The sequence below is a fragment of the Coloeus monedula genome (genome assembly GCF_965178545.1).
Source record: "Coloeus monedula genome assembly, chromosome: 5".
Classification (NCBI taxonomy): Eukaryota; Metazoa; Chordata; class Aves; order Passeriformes; family Corvidae; genus Coloeus; species Coloeus monedula.
Window position 1 is genome coordinate 788,485 of NC_138785.1, and position 17,165 is coordinate 805,649.

At 47.3% G+C, this 17,165-nt stretch overlaps 1 protein-coding gene across 2 annotated transcripts in view; it reads right to left on the reverse strand.

The window, feature by feature from the left end:
• SLC4A4 (solute carrier family 4 member 4) overlaps positions 1-17,165 on the reverse strand; it is a 115,304-nt gene that overhangs the window by 80,975 nt on the left and 17,164 nt on the right. For both annotated transcript variants that reach the window (XM_082282371.1, XM_082282370.1), the window contains 2 exons: positions 15,463-15,536; positions 2,232-2,411 (listed from right to left, as the gene is read on the reverse strand). In XM_082282371.1, coding sequence (XP_082138497.1) covers positions 2,232-2,411; positions 15,463-15,535 — 253 coding nt within the window. In that variant the 5' untranslated portion in view covers position 15,536. Of the gene's footprint in view, positions 1-2,231; positions 2,412-15,462; positions 15,537-17,165 lie in introns of those variants that run through there.

Here is a 17,165-nt window from a genome sequence, read left to right on the forward strand (position 1 = left end):
TGTTTGAGGTTTCTGTACGTCAGATCCGATTTTGCTTGTTTTAAACCACACAGCCCTCACACATATTTCAGCTTCTGATACTCTACACTCTCTACTGACTGCCTTAAATAATGTAATGTAGCTCATCTCAGCTGTCTCCCAGCTCCATTAAAGTTGCTGTGCAATATTTCCCAGCTCTTAGTTTCTAAAATTCTTTTGAAACTGAATTTGAGCCACCTACCCCTCAATCAGTGCCTATTATGGGATGAAGATTAAAACCCCAGGGTTCTAACTGAGGTTTCTTGCCAGGATTGCCAGCACTGGACACCAGCCTAAGCTGGTACACGCTGCCTAGAGAGAAATGGGCTTCTGTCGGACACACTTGTGTGACACAGCTGGTGGAGAGAGAAGAAAGGCTTCTTAGAAAGCAAGAGAAAGGGTGGGAAACACAAAATTCAGGTCAGCTCTGAAGGCAAGAGTCTCAGAAGAGAAAAAACACAGGGATATGGGGTAACTTGTAATTCAAGACAGTAATCTGAACTACCCCTCTCCTTTACAGAGTTCTAAGCTAACTGAGCCAGCTCGTAAAAAGATCTGGCCACCAGCGCGAAACAGCAGGTCCCTGCAAGGACCTGGAAAAGTATCCGGATACATGAGACGGTGAACAACAGAGAAAAGGGCCCAGTGATGGGGTATGAATGCTATTGCATGGGACACCTGGAATATTTATGCAATTCCAGTCCAAAAATTTGCAACACAAAGAGATCAGGGTGGAAAAGCCTTTGGGAAAACTGCAGATGGAGAGTGATGGCAAGCCTGTATATTTTTACATGCAGGTGTAAGTGCAGATAAGAACATATCACTGCATAGAAACAACAGAGGAGAAAAAACACCACAAACCCCTCTTCAAGTTACACAGACACAATGATGGACAAAATGAAGGCAGGATATGAAAACCCGATGGCAGAAATGGGTTTTCAACCATAGGTACACTTAGCCCATGGAAACAATTCTCCTAGGATATGATACATTCAGAAGTGAAAAAGGAATTTCTACAGGCCTGGTCACCTGCATGCTAAAGAACAGAAGTGTAAATATAAAAATTAAGTTTAAAACATTTGAGTTCTTGAAGATGGGTAATTATGTCTTTTGGTGTAAAACCAACTCCGGGTTTCTGAGTGCTGACAAAAAGCATTCTTTGGGACAATCAGGGAACAAGAGCTGGGAAGAGGAAATGGAATCTGTGACTTGCCTTCCTTTCCAGATGCTGTTCTGTGAAGATGGGAACTGGGCTAAAGACATGACTGATCTGCCCCGTGTTACTGTCCCTATCTACAGCACGTATCCAGCAACACAAGTTCAAAATGAAAAATGAACCTAGTTCATCAATCCAAGATTCAGTCGTATGGATCTCTCACACAGGAATTATTTTTCCACTTACAAATGAAGCTCCAACCATCTGGAATTAGCCTCAAGAATCAGAGCTGTATCACATCCTGGGCTGCTCTGCTATATTCAACCCCTGCCAGCCTTGCCATCTCCCTCCTGCTCTACTGAAGCAGCCATCTCCCAGATTTCACGTTTGTGGCCAACAGAGAATACAGCAAGAGCAATGGGACCCTGTGACAGTCTCTGCACAGTGATGACACTACAAGTCCTTCTGGTTAACAATTCTGGTGGGAACAGAGGCACAGGGCATCCAAAATGGACCTCACCTGCCTGTCAGTATTTAGATATGCAATCCCTACAGATACTTGAACAAACAGCAAAGCTCCATTTGATTGCTCTTTTTGTTTTCAAAACTTAAAACTGGTTAATTACCAAAGGGAAAAGAGCTGTTAGCACCACAAATTAGTGACACGTGAGGCTGAAATCATGGGGTGCTGGAATTCCAGAGCGTGTGCACATCCCAGAGCCAAGGCAGAAGCTGCAACAGATCTACCTAGGCACTACTCAGTCTTTGCCCTTGCCTGCTATCTCTTTACACACAGTGTCAAATTGCTTTTTAAACATTTGGCCTGTTCCTGCCTGGCATCTGCTCAAGGGCCAACTCAGGTGATACAGAGGGATGAGATGTCGGCTCCGGCCTGTGCCTCTTCCAAGCCACAGCAGCTATCCCACAGCAGCTGGCTAAGACTACTCCAACCCTGCAACATGAGACGATTGTTTCCATCGATCAAGTTTCGTGCTCCGTGAGCAGATTGCTAGACAACGGACCATTGTAATGAGTGACAGCTGGAACCAGTACTCACTGAGTGGTTTAAGGATGCTGCTGCTTGTCTCATCGGCATTTTCTACATCTGATTTGTCGGAGTAGTTCTCCGAGATTTTCTCCTTTTCTTTCTTTTCTTTGTGCCCAGGTCTTCTTCTGTGACGCCTCCTCCTCCTGTAGCTCTTCGGCACATGGACCCCGATGTAAATCGTGTGGTGACCTGGGGAACACAAGCACACAAATATTAACTTCAGCACTGTGCAGTTTGGGCACCACAGGCCGGCACAGTTCATGCTGCATTTCACTGAATCCTAAAATGGTTTGGTTTGGAAGGGGCCTTGAAGCTCATCTCATTTCAACCCCCTGCCATGGGCAGGGACACCTTCCACTATCCCAGGGTGCTCCAAGCCCCGTCCAGCCTGGCCTTGGACACTGCCAGGGATCCAGGGGCAGCCACAGCTTCTCTGGGCACCCTGTGCCAGGGCCTCCCCACCCTCACAGGAAAGAATTTCTTCCGTATATCTGACCTAAACTTCCCCTCTTTCAGTTTGAACTTATTACTCTTTGTCCTATCCCTGTTTCACTCCAATGGTGTGAACTATCCTTCTTTGTTGGCCTAACATTAACTAGTCCTGCTTTTACTTGTCTCCAGCTGTGAGCTTGGAGCTCTGTAGCTACCATTTGGAGAAGTATTTTTGTCCCATCCTTTCTGAGAGCACATGCCAGTGCAGACTCTGATAACTGTTGTCCTTGTGACTCATTTAAATACCAAAATAAACCCCACAAGAAGGCCGTCATACCCATTTTGTAATATCAGAGTGCTTTTCAAACACATTCTACACTCATTTTTCCATTTGTTTTACCAAATACATTGGCTGAACTTAACAACTACCCTCATGCCAGGTGATTCAGCTTAATTGAAGAGCTTAGACCAACAAAATTTACATCACTTGACTGTGCAGTCCATTGTATAACAAGCGTCAAGTACCACTAGGTACCTTACACAGGTGCCACTATAGAGGTCCCATGCTCTAAGTACCACCATTAGGATGTTACTGTAACACAGCAGAGGAGGAAGGACTACTCACAGAAGCTCCTATCAACTCCTACTTGACACTTTCCAAAATAAAAACTAACTAGTAACAGAGTAAGTGCCAAATTTCATAATACATTGGCTGTAAACCCCAAGGATGCCTCTACCCTTGCATTGAGACTTGGATTACAAACCAAAGCACTTCAATACATTTGCCAATTGTCGTGCTTTTTTGTGTCTGTTAAAAATGTTTTCTTTTCAGGACCTCCTGCACTTCTGTCAGCTTGGGATGATTATCCTGTGCTGACAGAAAGTACTTACATGTCTTCTTCTCTGCCCAGATCATTCAGACATCTCACTGTAAGCTGTACAAGCAGCTCTTACAAAAGCAACTCTTGAGAAATGAGAGCTGGATTCTGTGCTTTCGACCAAGTTTGGTTTCCCCACTTCTATCCCAGCATGGCTGAATGGAGAGTTTCAAATGAACACACAGGTGACTGAGTAAACAACTTTACCTGAATGAATGACCCACAAACTAAGCACGTGTCTCTAATTCCTCCTTACGATAAATCCAATCTTGGCAACTGAACAACTGAAAATTTAGGCACAAAATACTCCATTTTTGTAACAAACTGATTTGCCAATGACAAACAACCCTGCATTTGCCATTTCAAAGGCCAGCTGTGAAGCCTTTATTTTGCATGTTTGTTCATCTTGTTCCACACCCTGCCATGGGCAGGGACACCTTCCACTACACCAGGTTGCTCCAATCCTCATCCAACCCGGCCTTGGACACTTCCAGAGATGGAAGAAACAGGATTCTGGAGCTAAGCAGGGCTCAAACTCGGGCAGTGGAACAGCGACAGAACGGGGTCCTGTGTCTGCTGCCTCTTGCCTGGCATGCCAGAATCGCCATCTCTGAGGAATGGGATCACACCACAGAGGGAAAGGGCAGAGCCACAGAGACATCTGTAGCAAGACCTCCCAGACCAACACCTGAAGATCCGATTTAGCTCTTGCGTGCCAAAGGAAACATGGGAAGCTCTTCCAGCAACTGGAAACATCAGCTTTAACGTGGCAGATGGCCTGAGTGCCGCACAGGGACAGGGAGGGGGAGATCTTATCCGAGTACAAGCAGGAGCTGAGGGTGGGGGTGACCCCAGACAGACAGGGCAGTGGTGGCCCTTCCCAAGGGATTCTCACACCCAAAACTGTATCCAAAAGCCTGATGCAAAAGGTACCTGTATTAAACAACACTCCCCTTTGAATCACTTGAATTCTGTGGTCAGCTTGATAATAGAAACCCATCATAGCAAGCATGTAGTCTTAATACTTTAATATGCTGCCAACAGAACTGGACAATCTCTTTAATCTTTGGACCACATGTGCACAGTACAGATTTTGGTAATATGAAACTCACTTGTATATACACAGGCAAACATCTGCATTACTTTGCTGCTTTTCCCTAGTCTGAAGGCAGAGACTTATTTAACGTTCCCTGCCATGTCCCCCCCCCCCCCACGCCCCGCCCGACTGTTCAGGGAGGCCAAGCAAGACATTTTCCTTTTCTATGTGCTTGAAGCACTCGGCATCTGTTTATATTGTTCCAAATGCTGAGATAATCTTCTAGGCTCCCTTCCCAAAGCGCCTGGAAGGAAACAATTGACACATACTCTCAATGCACTGGGCTCCTGGGACATTTCCGACTCACCGGGGGAACCCAGCCTTTCCCATGAGAACCACTGCCTGAGAAATGCAACGTGACACACAGGCACCACAAGGATCCTACAGCTTGGGGAGGATGGGAAGCACAGAGCTGAGTGCTAAACTTAAGGTAACCCAAGCCTAGCGTTTTCTCTCGCATACCCACCACAGCTCCTCCTGAGTGGCTGCTCCCACGGCCCTCCCTGCTCTCCCCAGGACACCCATTATCCTCTGTGTGCACCTCATTACACCAGTGTGTATTTCACAACACTCAAACCCCACCCATAAGATGCACACGGAGACCTGCAGGTCCTGGTGGCACTGGTTCTCTTCTAAGTGACAGTAGTGGGCAGGGGCTTCTTCGGACTTACACCGACTGTAGCTAAAATCTTTGACTTTTGTGACCCCAGAGAATCTTTACTGTGCCCCAAGTTCACAATCATTTCATCTGATTATTAATAAAGCAAGAAGTAGTCATCATCAGGGAGGTGCTCCTGGAAAAACTCAGTTGAAACCACATCTTTTGCTTTACTAAGAGCTACTGAAGAACAGCAGTTCATGATTCACTGCCCAGATTTGGAGTTTGGGCATAGAGACTCCCTGAATCAGATTTACTGATGAAAACCCGCTTGTGTATCACCCAGCTGGGGTTCTATGAAATGCAGCATTCCCTCCCTGCTCACAGGAGTATCTGCTCATCATCATCAAGGCCAGGTTGGACAGGGCCAGCTTGGAGCAACCTGCGATAGTGGAAGGTGTCCCTGCCCATGGCAGAGGGGTGGAATTAGATATCCTTAAGGTCCCTTCCATCCACAACCATTCTGAGAGATCACTTTATCATGATCCTCTCCACTTCTAAGAACTAGCTCTTTTTAAAAAAGAGTACTGGGGAATGGCTTTTGCTCAGCAAAACCAAAACTCAGTCACTTGGAGAAAGGAACTCAAAGTTAGGGGATCAAAGGATAATGTCTGCCTGCTGCATCTAAGAAGGAATCCTTTCCACATGACTGGGTTCTTGAGACCTAGAGCTTGGTAAGACCAGCCCATAAAGAATCTCACACCAGCACCTTAGAAGGAAACAAGATCAAAATCTAGTATTAAAAATGTATAAAGGACTGACAATAAACTGAGCCTTAGCAGTTTTTACCCAGCCCTTGTTTTTCCTTTAAAGACTCCTTCGCAAAAGAACAGGGAGAGTCACATTATACCCGATCACATTGCGACAAGCTCACGTGGTTACAGTTGGCCACAAAGCCAAAATCTTTCCCACCAGCTCTGACCAGGTATTCTGGACCACCTGAAAAATGGGCTTTGCTCAGGGTGCCCCAGCCATGCCACTTGGGGGCCTATGGCACGGGGTTGGAATGAGATGACCTTTACAGTCCCTTCTGACCCAAACCACCCTGTGATTCCATGAAAGGTGTGACCTTCTCAGCCCATTTTCACAGCCCAGCCATCAGTCTTATCCCCGGGTGGAACTGAAAGCCTCAGGCAGCCGCCCTATCTAGCACATAGAGATCTGCTCTGCAGGCACACCAGAGGGGCAGGGGACACAGCCCGCCACGTGCTTTGTCAGCAGAAGACGGCATGGCACGGCATGGCTTTGTGCCCACAGAGGTGTCAGCACACAGCCAAGCCCGCAGAGAGAGGTGGCACCAGCCAGGACACTGCTGGGATGACAGCCAGGCCAGCACGCTTTGGAGCAGCTGCTTTTCCAACCCAGGGATGGCAGCAGAAGGTGCTTCTCATTTTGTGTGAGAATCAAATAAATTAACAACATAAAAAAAGCCCACGGCTCAGAAGAACAAATAAATCAGGGGGATGATCCATTTTAAAGGGGAGATACTAAAAGTAGTGCTAAGGAAGTCCCAAAGTAAGCCCTGCTTAGTTTCAAATCAGCTCAAGAAATAAGAACAAAAGGCCACTCTGTCACGTGCCAGGTGCCCTTAGCTCTACCTGGTTATAGAGGGGTTTACAGGAGCTGGTGGCAGCAGAGGGGCAGCTGGAGGACCTGCAGCCCAACCAGCTCCACCTTCCAGGAGAGAAGCTGTTCTGCACTTCCAGGATGGGATGCACAGCTGCGGGACACCCCATGCCAGAGAACTGTTCACACCAGCTGTGTTAGGAACAAGGAACACAAGGATCTCCCCTAGCACTGTGCAAGAGCCAAGCGCTATTCCCATTCATGCACATGGACAGAGACACCGAATCTCCAAGGAAAACCAAACCATAACCAGTCCTCTAGACAGGCTGCCCAGGCACGGCCCCACGCTCACCCAGCAGCCCTCACGGGGTTTTCAAAACACGCCGGTATTCAAGTGACCGATTTTCCATACAAGTAAAAGTCCATCGGTCAGGGAAACAGCAGGAGGATTCACTGAGCACTTTGTGGAAATCTGAACAAAACTGAATGCACCAGTTGGAGACAAATCAGATCCAAATCCCTTCTCCTATAAACAATAGTAGTAGTATGCAATGAACCAATTCTTCCATGGTGTGGCAGTTTGCCAAGGAGAAGGGTCAGCATGAATCCATCAGGCAATGGGAACAACAACCGTAAGGGTGAGTAGTAGGTTCTCAGACTGATAAAAGCCATCAGGAGAGGAGCCTGCCATGAGGGAGGGACAAGAAAGGGCAAAATATAAAACAGGGGCTTCAGCAGAGACAATCCTGAGCTACTACGCCATAGAAAAATGAAGGAAGAAGGAACAAGATTAGAAACATCAGGGACCTCTTTCAGTCTGCCAGCTCCAACAGAAGAACCCCAAATTCATGGCTAAGAGTCAAGCGAGGACCAGCATCGGCAAGGAAGATGCAGTTTCTTAACCAAACAGGGAATTTGTGCAAAGATCATTTTATGTATTTGCATTCCTGTACTTCACATCTTAACATACAGCCGTTGACTGAAATGCCTATGAGGGGCAGGGAATGAGCTGTGCAGGGGAAGACAGCATGGAAATTAGAAACCTTTTTCTCTTCTTCTGTAACATCAGGCTTCTAGCACTTTGATATCTTCAGATGGTCAGATTAATCTTGGATCTAACGCATTCCCATGTAACAAGACTATAGTTAGGCACAAGCGAAGTCTTCCTAGCCATCTGCCTAAAGCTTGCACTCCTCTGTTCCAAACGGATGATCCATGACCCAGACTGGACCTGCCAGATTCCTAACAAGATTCAGGGACCACTCCAGCAAAGCACGTGTAAAAGGTGAGCTAAATCTGAGCGACAGGATGGCTCTAAAAGACAGAGCTCACACGAATTCAAGTAAAAAATATCTAAACAGGAAAATAAAATAAAATTCAACAAGGTCTTCAATTGTCTTCCCGAAGATCCTAGAAACCCTGCTTGTGTAGATGAAGCAAAGTCAGTCAGCAGGGCGGCAGTGAATGAAGGGGTGGGCACTGTTCAGACAGAACAATGAACACATGGTGGGGGTATTCTCCCTGAGCTTTACGTAAGCCATTGTGAGACTCTTACCCACAACCCCGTAAGCTGCTTTTCTTTCTCTCTTCTTTGGAGGTGTGAGAGGTTATAAAAGCCACCAAACCTGTCCTGCTGTGATCTGATCTAATCTGGCCAGAACTGCTTGGCTTCCATGGAAAGAAAAGTTGAAGAAAACGTGAAGAATGCAGGGCTCTGAGGAACAGGGCAGAGAAGGGGATCTGTGCTGGACTGTTGGATTTAGCTCTTGGGAAGCATGGTACCTTTGCATTTTCTGGCATCCTTTAAAATTATGCCCCCTTCCAAAATGCTCCAAATGACCACTCAAGAGAACCAATCCTGGCTGAAAATCTTTTCCATCTCATTAATTACCAAGACTGAATGAACTGAGTACCAAGCTGTACTCGACACTATCAGGCTCACAGATGCAGGCAGATTTTAGACCCTGCTCCAAGAGAATTAAGAACTGTGGTATGATGACTAAGGCATCCAAAGCTGCCTCCGTTCTCTGGGAAAAAACTCAGACCAGCCCCCTGCAAGAGACCCTTGATTCCAAGGCTGCAGTTATACTGAAACAGGTGTTTGATGGAAGGTGGCCAGAGCCAGGGTTCCTGGAAGGCCAGGCTGCTGCCAGCAGGGGACCATGAAGGGATGCAAACAGAATGGTGCTTACACAAAGGCTCCCAACGCCTCTCCAGCGGCACAGGCTTCCTTCAGGGAGCGCAGGAGGTCCCTGTGTCCCTTCTCAGTCTCTATTCAAGTTCGCCCAGCATTGTGCAACCAGAGGAGGAACATCACCAGAAGGAAAGGAAGGGACAGAGGTCCAGGAAGGCTGGGATGATGCTCAACAAGCTACAGCCCTAGCACCAGTTTCCAGGTTAAGCCTGGCTCCAGCAGTTCTGGTACGAGAAGGACAACACTCCCGTGTTACCTAGCCCCAGCTCAGGCAACATGCCCAGGCCTCCCCAACACATTTTGGACTACCTTTTCATTTTAAATGTCCTAGAAAAATCTGGGAAGGCTCACCAGCACATGTGGGACTTGCATCTGACAAGTAAGGAAAGGCTGTATCTGATTTTCAATCTCCATGCTGAACTGTTACTATACCTTAAAAAAGAGCTGTTGGGCAGAGGGAGATGGGAGCAGACAGTCAAACAAGCCAAGACTTGAATCCCAACTGAAATGAGAGCAGTTGTTCCCATCCAAGGCTGCAGGGTGCCATGTGAGGGTCCCCTTTCGGCTTGGCATAGGCCCCAACAAAACTAGCTTCACGGCCTGGTCAGAGAGCTGATGATAGTTTCCAATCAGTTGGACTTGATGATCTTAAAGCTCTGTTCCAACTTAAATGATTCTGTGATTCTAAACCGACTGGAGCTGGAAAAAAACAAGTCACTACCAGAATGGTATGGAAACACCTTCCTTCACCTCGCGCTCAGCACACGCTGGCACAGAACTTACCACCACTGGAAAGAAACCACCACCTTTCCTTCACCACGGGCCCACCATGCCAGCTATTGACTCAGCTGCTCTTACAAGGTTTTCTCCACTTCTCCTGCCTGCACAGCCAGCTTATCGCTGCCTTATGTAAAGCCAGTTTATCACCCTCTGAACTCAGACTGCAGCTTTTCTCACCGAGCATGGAGTAGGCGGGCATCAAAAACCTCTTCATGCAACCCAGCAACCTCAGAGCTAACGCTGATTCCTGACAGCAGAGGAAAGACAGAGGCAGTGACCAGAACGATATTCCATGCAATGACCTGCTGGATGCTGCAAAGAGTCAGCACTCTCCTGAAAAGTGAGATTCCATGGGGAATTACAGCTGGAGAGGAAAGGATCTGAAGACCTGAAATCTTTCATCATGGTGTTTCAAAGCTGGGAAGATCCAAACCATTCGTCTTGTTTTTACTTAGCTGTGTGGAGCGGCATTGGGTCCCAACGTCTGCCTGCCATTCCCAAGTTCATAGAATCATGGAATGGTTTGGGTCAGAAGGGACCTTGAAGTTCATCCAGTTCCAGCCCCTGCCATGGGCTGGGATACCTTCCACTACAGCAGGTTGTTCCAAGCCCCATCCAACCTGGATATGAACACTTCCAGGGACGGGGCAGCCACAGCTTCTGTGGGCAACCTTTGCCAGGACCTCAGCAACCCCACAGGACAGTTGTGCCAGCTGCTGCATGGAAAGAGAGCACAAAGGTACTGCCTGAGTCTTCTGAGTCTTCTTTGGCTTTTGCAGGAGTAAAGCCCAGTTCAGTTTTACTGAAGCAAAACACAGCCTGGTTTGTCTCTACATGCAAATTAAAGGTACCAAAGAATATTAATGATCACATTCTGTGATCAGATTTTACCTGATTTATTTTTTAATCATATTTATTTTAGAAGCAATTAAAGACTCTGATATTAAGCAGGTCATCTTGTTACTTCTGAAAATGGAGGAGGGCCTGCTTACAGTCACAGATCAAAAACAGATGGCAGGAATGAGAGGAGAAAAAGAAATCAAAGTAAATGGGCAAATACAGCTCATTTCTCCCACTGTCAGGCTGCTGTTAATACAGGTAAAGATGTTCACAGTTATCTCTGCCCTTTTAACCTCTCTCCTCATTGATCTAACCATCAAGGACTAATCTTGGGCTTATGGCATCACACAGCTTTCTACCAGCAAAGTGCAATGACACAACCGGGTTGAGAATAGAAAGCAAGGAGGAGGAAAAGTGCTAAAATGGAACAAGTAGTTAGGGAACATTGTTACAAAATCCCTGGGTTAGCCTCTCTGCAGAGTTAGCAGCACAACAGTAAATGCCACAATGAAAACAGGATCCAGAAAAAGTTTGCCCTAACAGCATCTTCTCCTGAATTCACTCCTACAGCAGTGCTGAGAGGTGCTATCAAAACCTTTACTTTGCCCATCATTTGGAAGGCAGGACAGGTGTGCTGCTCCCCATTTCCTAACAAATGGAGCCGGTGTGCTCCTCAGGCTTTGCAGTGGAGTTGTCAGACTTGAAATCCAGCATCCTCCACCCCACCACGAAGTCAGAGTAGCAGCAAGCCTGGGGGAAGTTCCACTCAGAGAGCCAAGAATACCTTATCTCTCAGGATAAGGTGGAGCTTTACTTTTCCCCTCTTGCAAAATCAGTTCTTAAGTAATCTGTTTATGTCACACATACCAGCACTCCTCACAGGGGCATTACAGCAGCACGGCGTTACCTTCAAGGAAAGGAACGTGCAGTGCTCTAAATGAATGGGAAGGGTCCTCTGGCACAGCTCAGGGCAGTGCCTCTTCCTGACTTCCCCCAAGAAAACCAACTTGCACTTGCTTTCCCTCAGGCTCTGCCCTAGACCCAGGCAGATCCCTTGTCTCACCGGGTCACACTTCTGGGACCCTCCAGCCAAGCAACTGCTCCTAACTAACATACACCAAATCCATCACCTAGCCCTCTCACGGAGACAGGCAGCAGGGAGGAGCTGGAAGGGAGTTATTTTCAAATGTCAACAGCTGATATCACAGCGACACATTCCACTGTAGGACCAGGGTGAGGTGCCACCTGAGAGACGGACTAAACAATCCCTGGAAGCAGGCCCAAGGGACATATTTCTGTCAGGTATGTACGGTTTCTGTTAACGTTACATTTACTCAGCGAGGGCACAAGGGACAACCGTCCCACCCTGAAAATGTCTCAATGCCTTCCTGACCAGAAATGCCTGTTTTTACCCCTCCTTAAAAAGCCAAGTCCTTCCCTCTCCCCTGCACCACTACATAATCAAATTAGTGGGTGACGTGGTTGTGCAGAGCTGCTATCTCCGTGCCACAGACATAACCTGTGGGCATCACTGCCAAAGCAAAGGATGTTCCTCTCTTCTCCCAAAGAACCTGCCAAAGAGGGATGCTCAGAGCGACACCTTCAAAATTCTGTCTTCACCTCTTTGAACTCGAAGCAACTTAAGAAGCAGCAAAAGCAGCTTGGTTCTGAAGCCTATTATAATGCTCTGCTGGAGAGGTTTCCTATTGTCTCCTGCTAACTCCTGCTGCCAGGGAATCCCTGAGTTACAACTAAAGGTTGATAAAAGTTACAGCTGCCCTTCCCCTCATAGAAGGGAAAGAAACAATCTCCTCTCTGCACACTTTTGTGAATGAAGAGCCTTCCTGAGAAATTCGATCAATATTGACTGCAAAAGAAATAATTGGGAGAAGAACGGAAAGAAAAGGCAAGAGAGGCAAACAGCTTTAGGGCATGTATGTTGCTTCCTTGTAAAAGTAGGCTAAAAATAAAAACTAGCAGAAAAATAACACACACCTGGAGGTTACAGTTCCCTCCACTGTTACCTCCTTCTCCAGAGGATGCAGTCCCTGCCAGCCTGTAAGAGAAGACAGTTGTAACCATAGCATGAAGGTGGGGAAGTAATGGAGGGCACTTCAGAGCTAACAGCTCCAAGTCTCTTGACAGACGCTCTCCTCCTTTAAAACACCCCACTGGAAGTGCAGGAATCTAACAGGGACTTAAAAGCATCTGCACCAAATGCCAGCCAAAGGTCTGACCTCAGTCTCCTCTTCTCAAGTCACCTCAGCCACTGCTCATTTGACTTCCTCTCCATCCTTCACCATCTCTTAGGCCTCCTTTGGATGCTCTCCAACAGACATATGAAGGAGGATTTGCCCACTCCAGTTGGAATCCCCCTCCCCATCAGGAGTGGGACACACAGGATCGCTTGGGAGACTTGGAGGTTCATGGCATTAAATCCAGGACTGGAACTGCTGAGGGCATGAAGATGTCCCTGGGGCACTGAGATGGGATGATTCCTGTGGATGGATGGATTTTTAGCTGATGTTTTAGCCCTCCCCCTGGATCTTAAACTGACAGAGGGCAAGGTTAGATTACATACTGGGAGGAAATTCTTCCCTGCAAGGGTGGGGAGGCCCTGGCACAGGCTGCCCAGAGAAGCTGTGGCTGCCCCTTCCCTGGAAATGTTGGACAGGGCTTGGAGCAACCTGGTCTAGTGGAAGGGGTCCCAGCCCATGGCAGGGGGTTGGAAGTGGATAGGCTTTAAGACCAGTTCCAACCCAAGCCACTCTGTGAGTGTACAGTTCATCCCACACATGCAGACCATGACTGCACCCGGGACACACGTTGGACACACACACACACTAAGTGCACGGATCGCTGTGGAGAGACAGATGTAGCTGAGGACACGCAGAGAACCACAGAATCACTGAGGCTGGAAACGTGGAGACAAATAAGATCTCTTCAAAGCGCCAATGCCTTTAATGCTTACTGGCACTGCAGCAGTGCCCCAGATTTGCTAGGCACGCCAAGAATTCCGGGCTGTCCCACTGCGGAGAGCGGAGCGGCTGAGAAGCGGCTCCCTGACGGACCCATCCATGCACCATACGTGCCCTGTGACCCTGACAGATGCCACAGCCTTGGATCCTTGAGTGATTTAGCTGGGCCGCTCCCAGGAGCCTGGCAGGAATCACAGAGCTGCCTTTAGCATCCCCGAGGGAATAAGCTAGCTACACAGCTCCAGGGCTCTCTGGAGGCTCAGCTGAGCAGCTCCAGCTCCAGAAGCTTGACGTGTACAACTAGAAGCACTTGTTTCACCTCCTCTCCTCCTTCCCCCAGTGAGATGAGCTGCAACTGGTCTGTTAGCCCAACTAAACCAAATGAGGATATCTACATTGGAACAAAGGATATAAACACACCACAGCCACAAATATTACTTAAAGCAGTAACCACATGCCCTGCAGACAGTCAAAAGGACCCTCCCGTGCTCATCACCACCAATCACTTGCATCATATTCCTGGAGCATCACGCATGGCCATTGCAAATCAAAACAGCACATGGCAACATTTAAGACAATAAAACATAAAAAATATCCTCTCTCTCTCCCTTCTCAAAAGTTTCTGCTACGCCAAAGTGTCAATTATTCCACAAGCAAAAGGCTAATACAAACCCGACCCTGCAGACAGCAAATAGCCTCATTAAACCCAACATGATGATTTATAGTGGCTGAGAACAGATTACTTTATCCCAGAGAGGAAGAAAACACTAGGTTTTTTGCGGAAAGGACTGGCTTGGTTTGCTGGAAGTGTTCTAACTCCTCTTTTAAGAGATTATTTTCTCTCCTACTGCTGGATCCTTTCCTGTCCATTACCGGTGACAACGACATGGCTGTAACCCTACACCTTTCAAAGCATTTTCAACTGAAAAGCCACAGGCATTTGTTCGCAAATAAAAAAGTTAGAATAAAATTACACCCTGAAGTCGGGAGGGGAAGGATAGTGCTGCAAGGTGAAATCCTCTCCCTTCTCAGTACAGTCGTATCCTATCCTGCTCTCTCCTCCTTTGCCCCCACTAGTTTATCAAGCCCACAGACAATCAATCCCCAGAAAAAGAGAATTTGCTGTGATTAATTCACTCCTATCACCTTCATCACTTTCCAGGAACAAGCTTGAAGTAAACGTCTTTAAATTCCTTTTACTTTTGGGATTTCACAACATTTTTAGTTAGAGAGAAAACAAAAACACTTCCAAAGGAGTCTACTCTTTCCCTATAAAGTGAAGAAACTGTTTTCTCTGTTAAGAAGTTCTCCTCCAAGGGAAAACCCTTCTCTTTATGCCTCCCAAGCACAAAGGATAACCCAGGCAAATGTTCACTTCCCGCCTTACGTGCCCCCTGACACTTGGTACAAATTCTGCTGGTTTTTCCACTTGGCTTCTCCACCTGCCTCCATATTTCCACGCTCACAACTGCAGCAAGGATAGGCAAGCATTGCCAAAACTCTATTCGTAGAGGAAAGCAAAGCAAACAGCTCTGGTGTTTCACAGCCATTATGCAAGACACAGCAAACACAACTTTGGGGAAAGTGGAAGCGTGCTGCCAGCAGCACGCAGCAACGTTCGCTCCTGAACTGAAATAGAGGATTTCTCTAAAAAGTCACTTCCACCCCGACCAAGCCTACCCACATTTCAGTCAATTTTAGGATGAAGTACTGGGCAAACCAAAGGCACCCCGTTTCTCTGCCCTCCGACTGTGCCCCTCCTACATACGAACACCAAAGCAAAGGCACCCCTCCTCCCCAGCAGTCCAAGTCTCTTACCTTCCACTTCTTCTTCATCACATACATGTTTAAGGAAGGAAGCCCCTCTATCCAGTACCGCCTCGTCCTCCATCCTATAGTAATAGAAAAGAAAAAAGGAATGCTCAGACTTCTCCTGGAGTGAGCTGTTTGAACCAGCCCAAGTCCTGGGCAGGTTAACTTGCAAGCTGTTGTTCATGTTCCTGTGGGCACTCCTGTCCTCCTTCCAGTGCCTGCTGTTCCTTCATAGAGCTCTGTTCACATGGCGTTTGCTTTAAGCTGGCCTCACGTAGCTCGAATTCTGACCTTGAGAGGACATCAGTGGTGACAGGTGTGAACAAGGTAATCCCAGCTACAAGTCTTTGGGGGCTTTCCTGTTTCTTGCGTCTGCCTTTTTTTCCCCCCTTCTCTTTTTTCCAGAAAGTACAGCCACACGGGCAGGCTTGGGGCTGTCTATGCAATAGTCAAGGGCTTGTGGGATTCCAGTTTGCCTTTGAAGCTGTCCCAGCGGGCGGCAGCGGCCGAGCCGCGCAGGGAGGCGAGCAGGCACACCCCACACGGACACACAGCCCGGGCTCTGGCCAGCCCCTAATACCAGCACAGCACACTTGTCTGCTGGGAGCCCGGCTTTGTGTCACATGTTGGCCTTACAGAAATCTGACATATGAGGATTATCCCGAGACCGAGCTACAGTAAGTCAGATCATCACAGCAGTCATTTATGTGTGTCACCCCTTCATTCATCCATTTGGGGAAGGGTTTTAGTAGTTGCTGTCCTTCCCCTCCCCTTTTCTCTCCACCTCTGATCTGCCTCCGTGGACAGCAGAGACTCCTAATTCCATGCTTCTGCCATCACCGTGCTTCCGCAGAGCTGCCCAGAACTCCTGCTGCTGTGCTTCCTCCACAAAATCAGACCCTGCCTGTGTTCCGAGGGTACATGGTACATCTGCAAATCCACTCTTGACAAGCAAATACAAAAATAATAAAATAATAATAATAAACGAAATTGGAACTGTGTTAAATAATCTCCTTAGAGGCTAAGTACACATTTGCTGCTCACCATTGGGCAGTCGCCACGGGAGCTTTCTATCCTAATACAACTGGGACCGAGCTGGTAACCTGTTTTGTACCAAGAATCAGACATAAAACAACACCTTTTCCTTATATTCCCTCAGTGGAATAGGGATGAACTCAGTTCAGAGTTCAGGCCTTCAAAACTTCTTCCCATCCATATTGCTTCCATTCAAGATCCTCTGAGAGCAGCAGCAGCAAACACTTACAGATTATCTTAAAGAAATGTTCAAATTCAGGAGGGTATAAATACTGTACAAATTAATACCAAGGAATCAGAATGCCTTAGGGCGTTTACCTTGCATCCCAATGCCTGGCTATCTAACTAGAAAATAAAAAACAAAACTCAGCCACAAAAGGAAGTACCAGAGTCCCATTTCATGAAAGCAGTACCACAGCAGCCATTCTCCCACCTCTGCCAAGTTTTCCTCCACCTCAAGCACCTTTACTAACCCACAAGTGGCCTCATCCTTGGCTCTTAGTCCACAGCTCAACTCCCAGAACAAGTCTCAAACATGTCGCAGATAAAAACAATGAAGAAAAATAGGTCAGATTCAAACACAGTACCAAAGCATATGGAAATACACATTTTTCATTTGGATTATTGGATGGCAGTGAAAAATAAAACACCGTACCCAGAAACGTCTGTGAGCA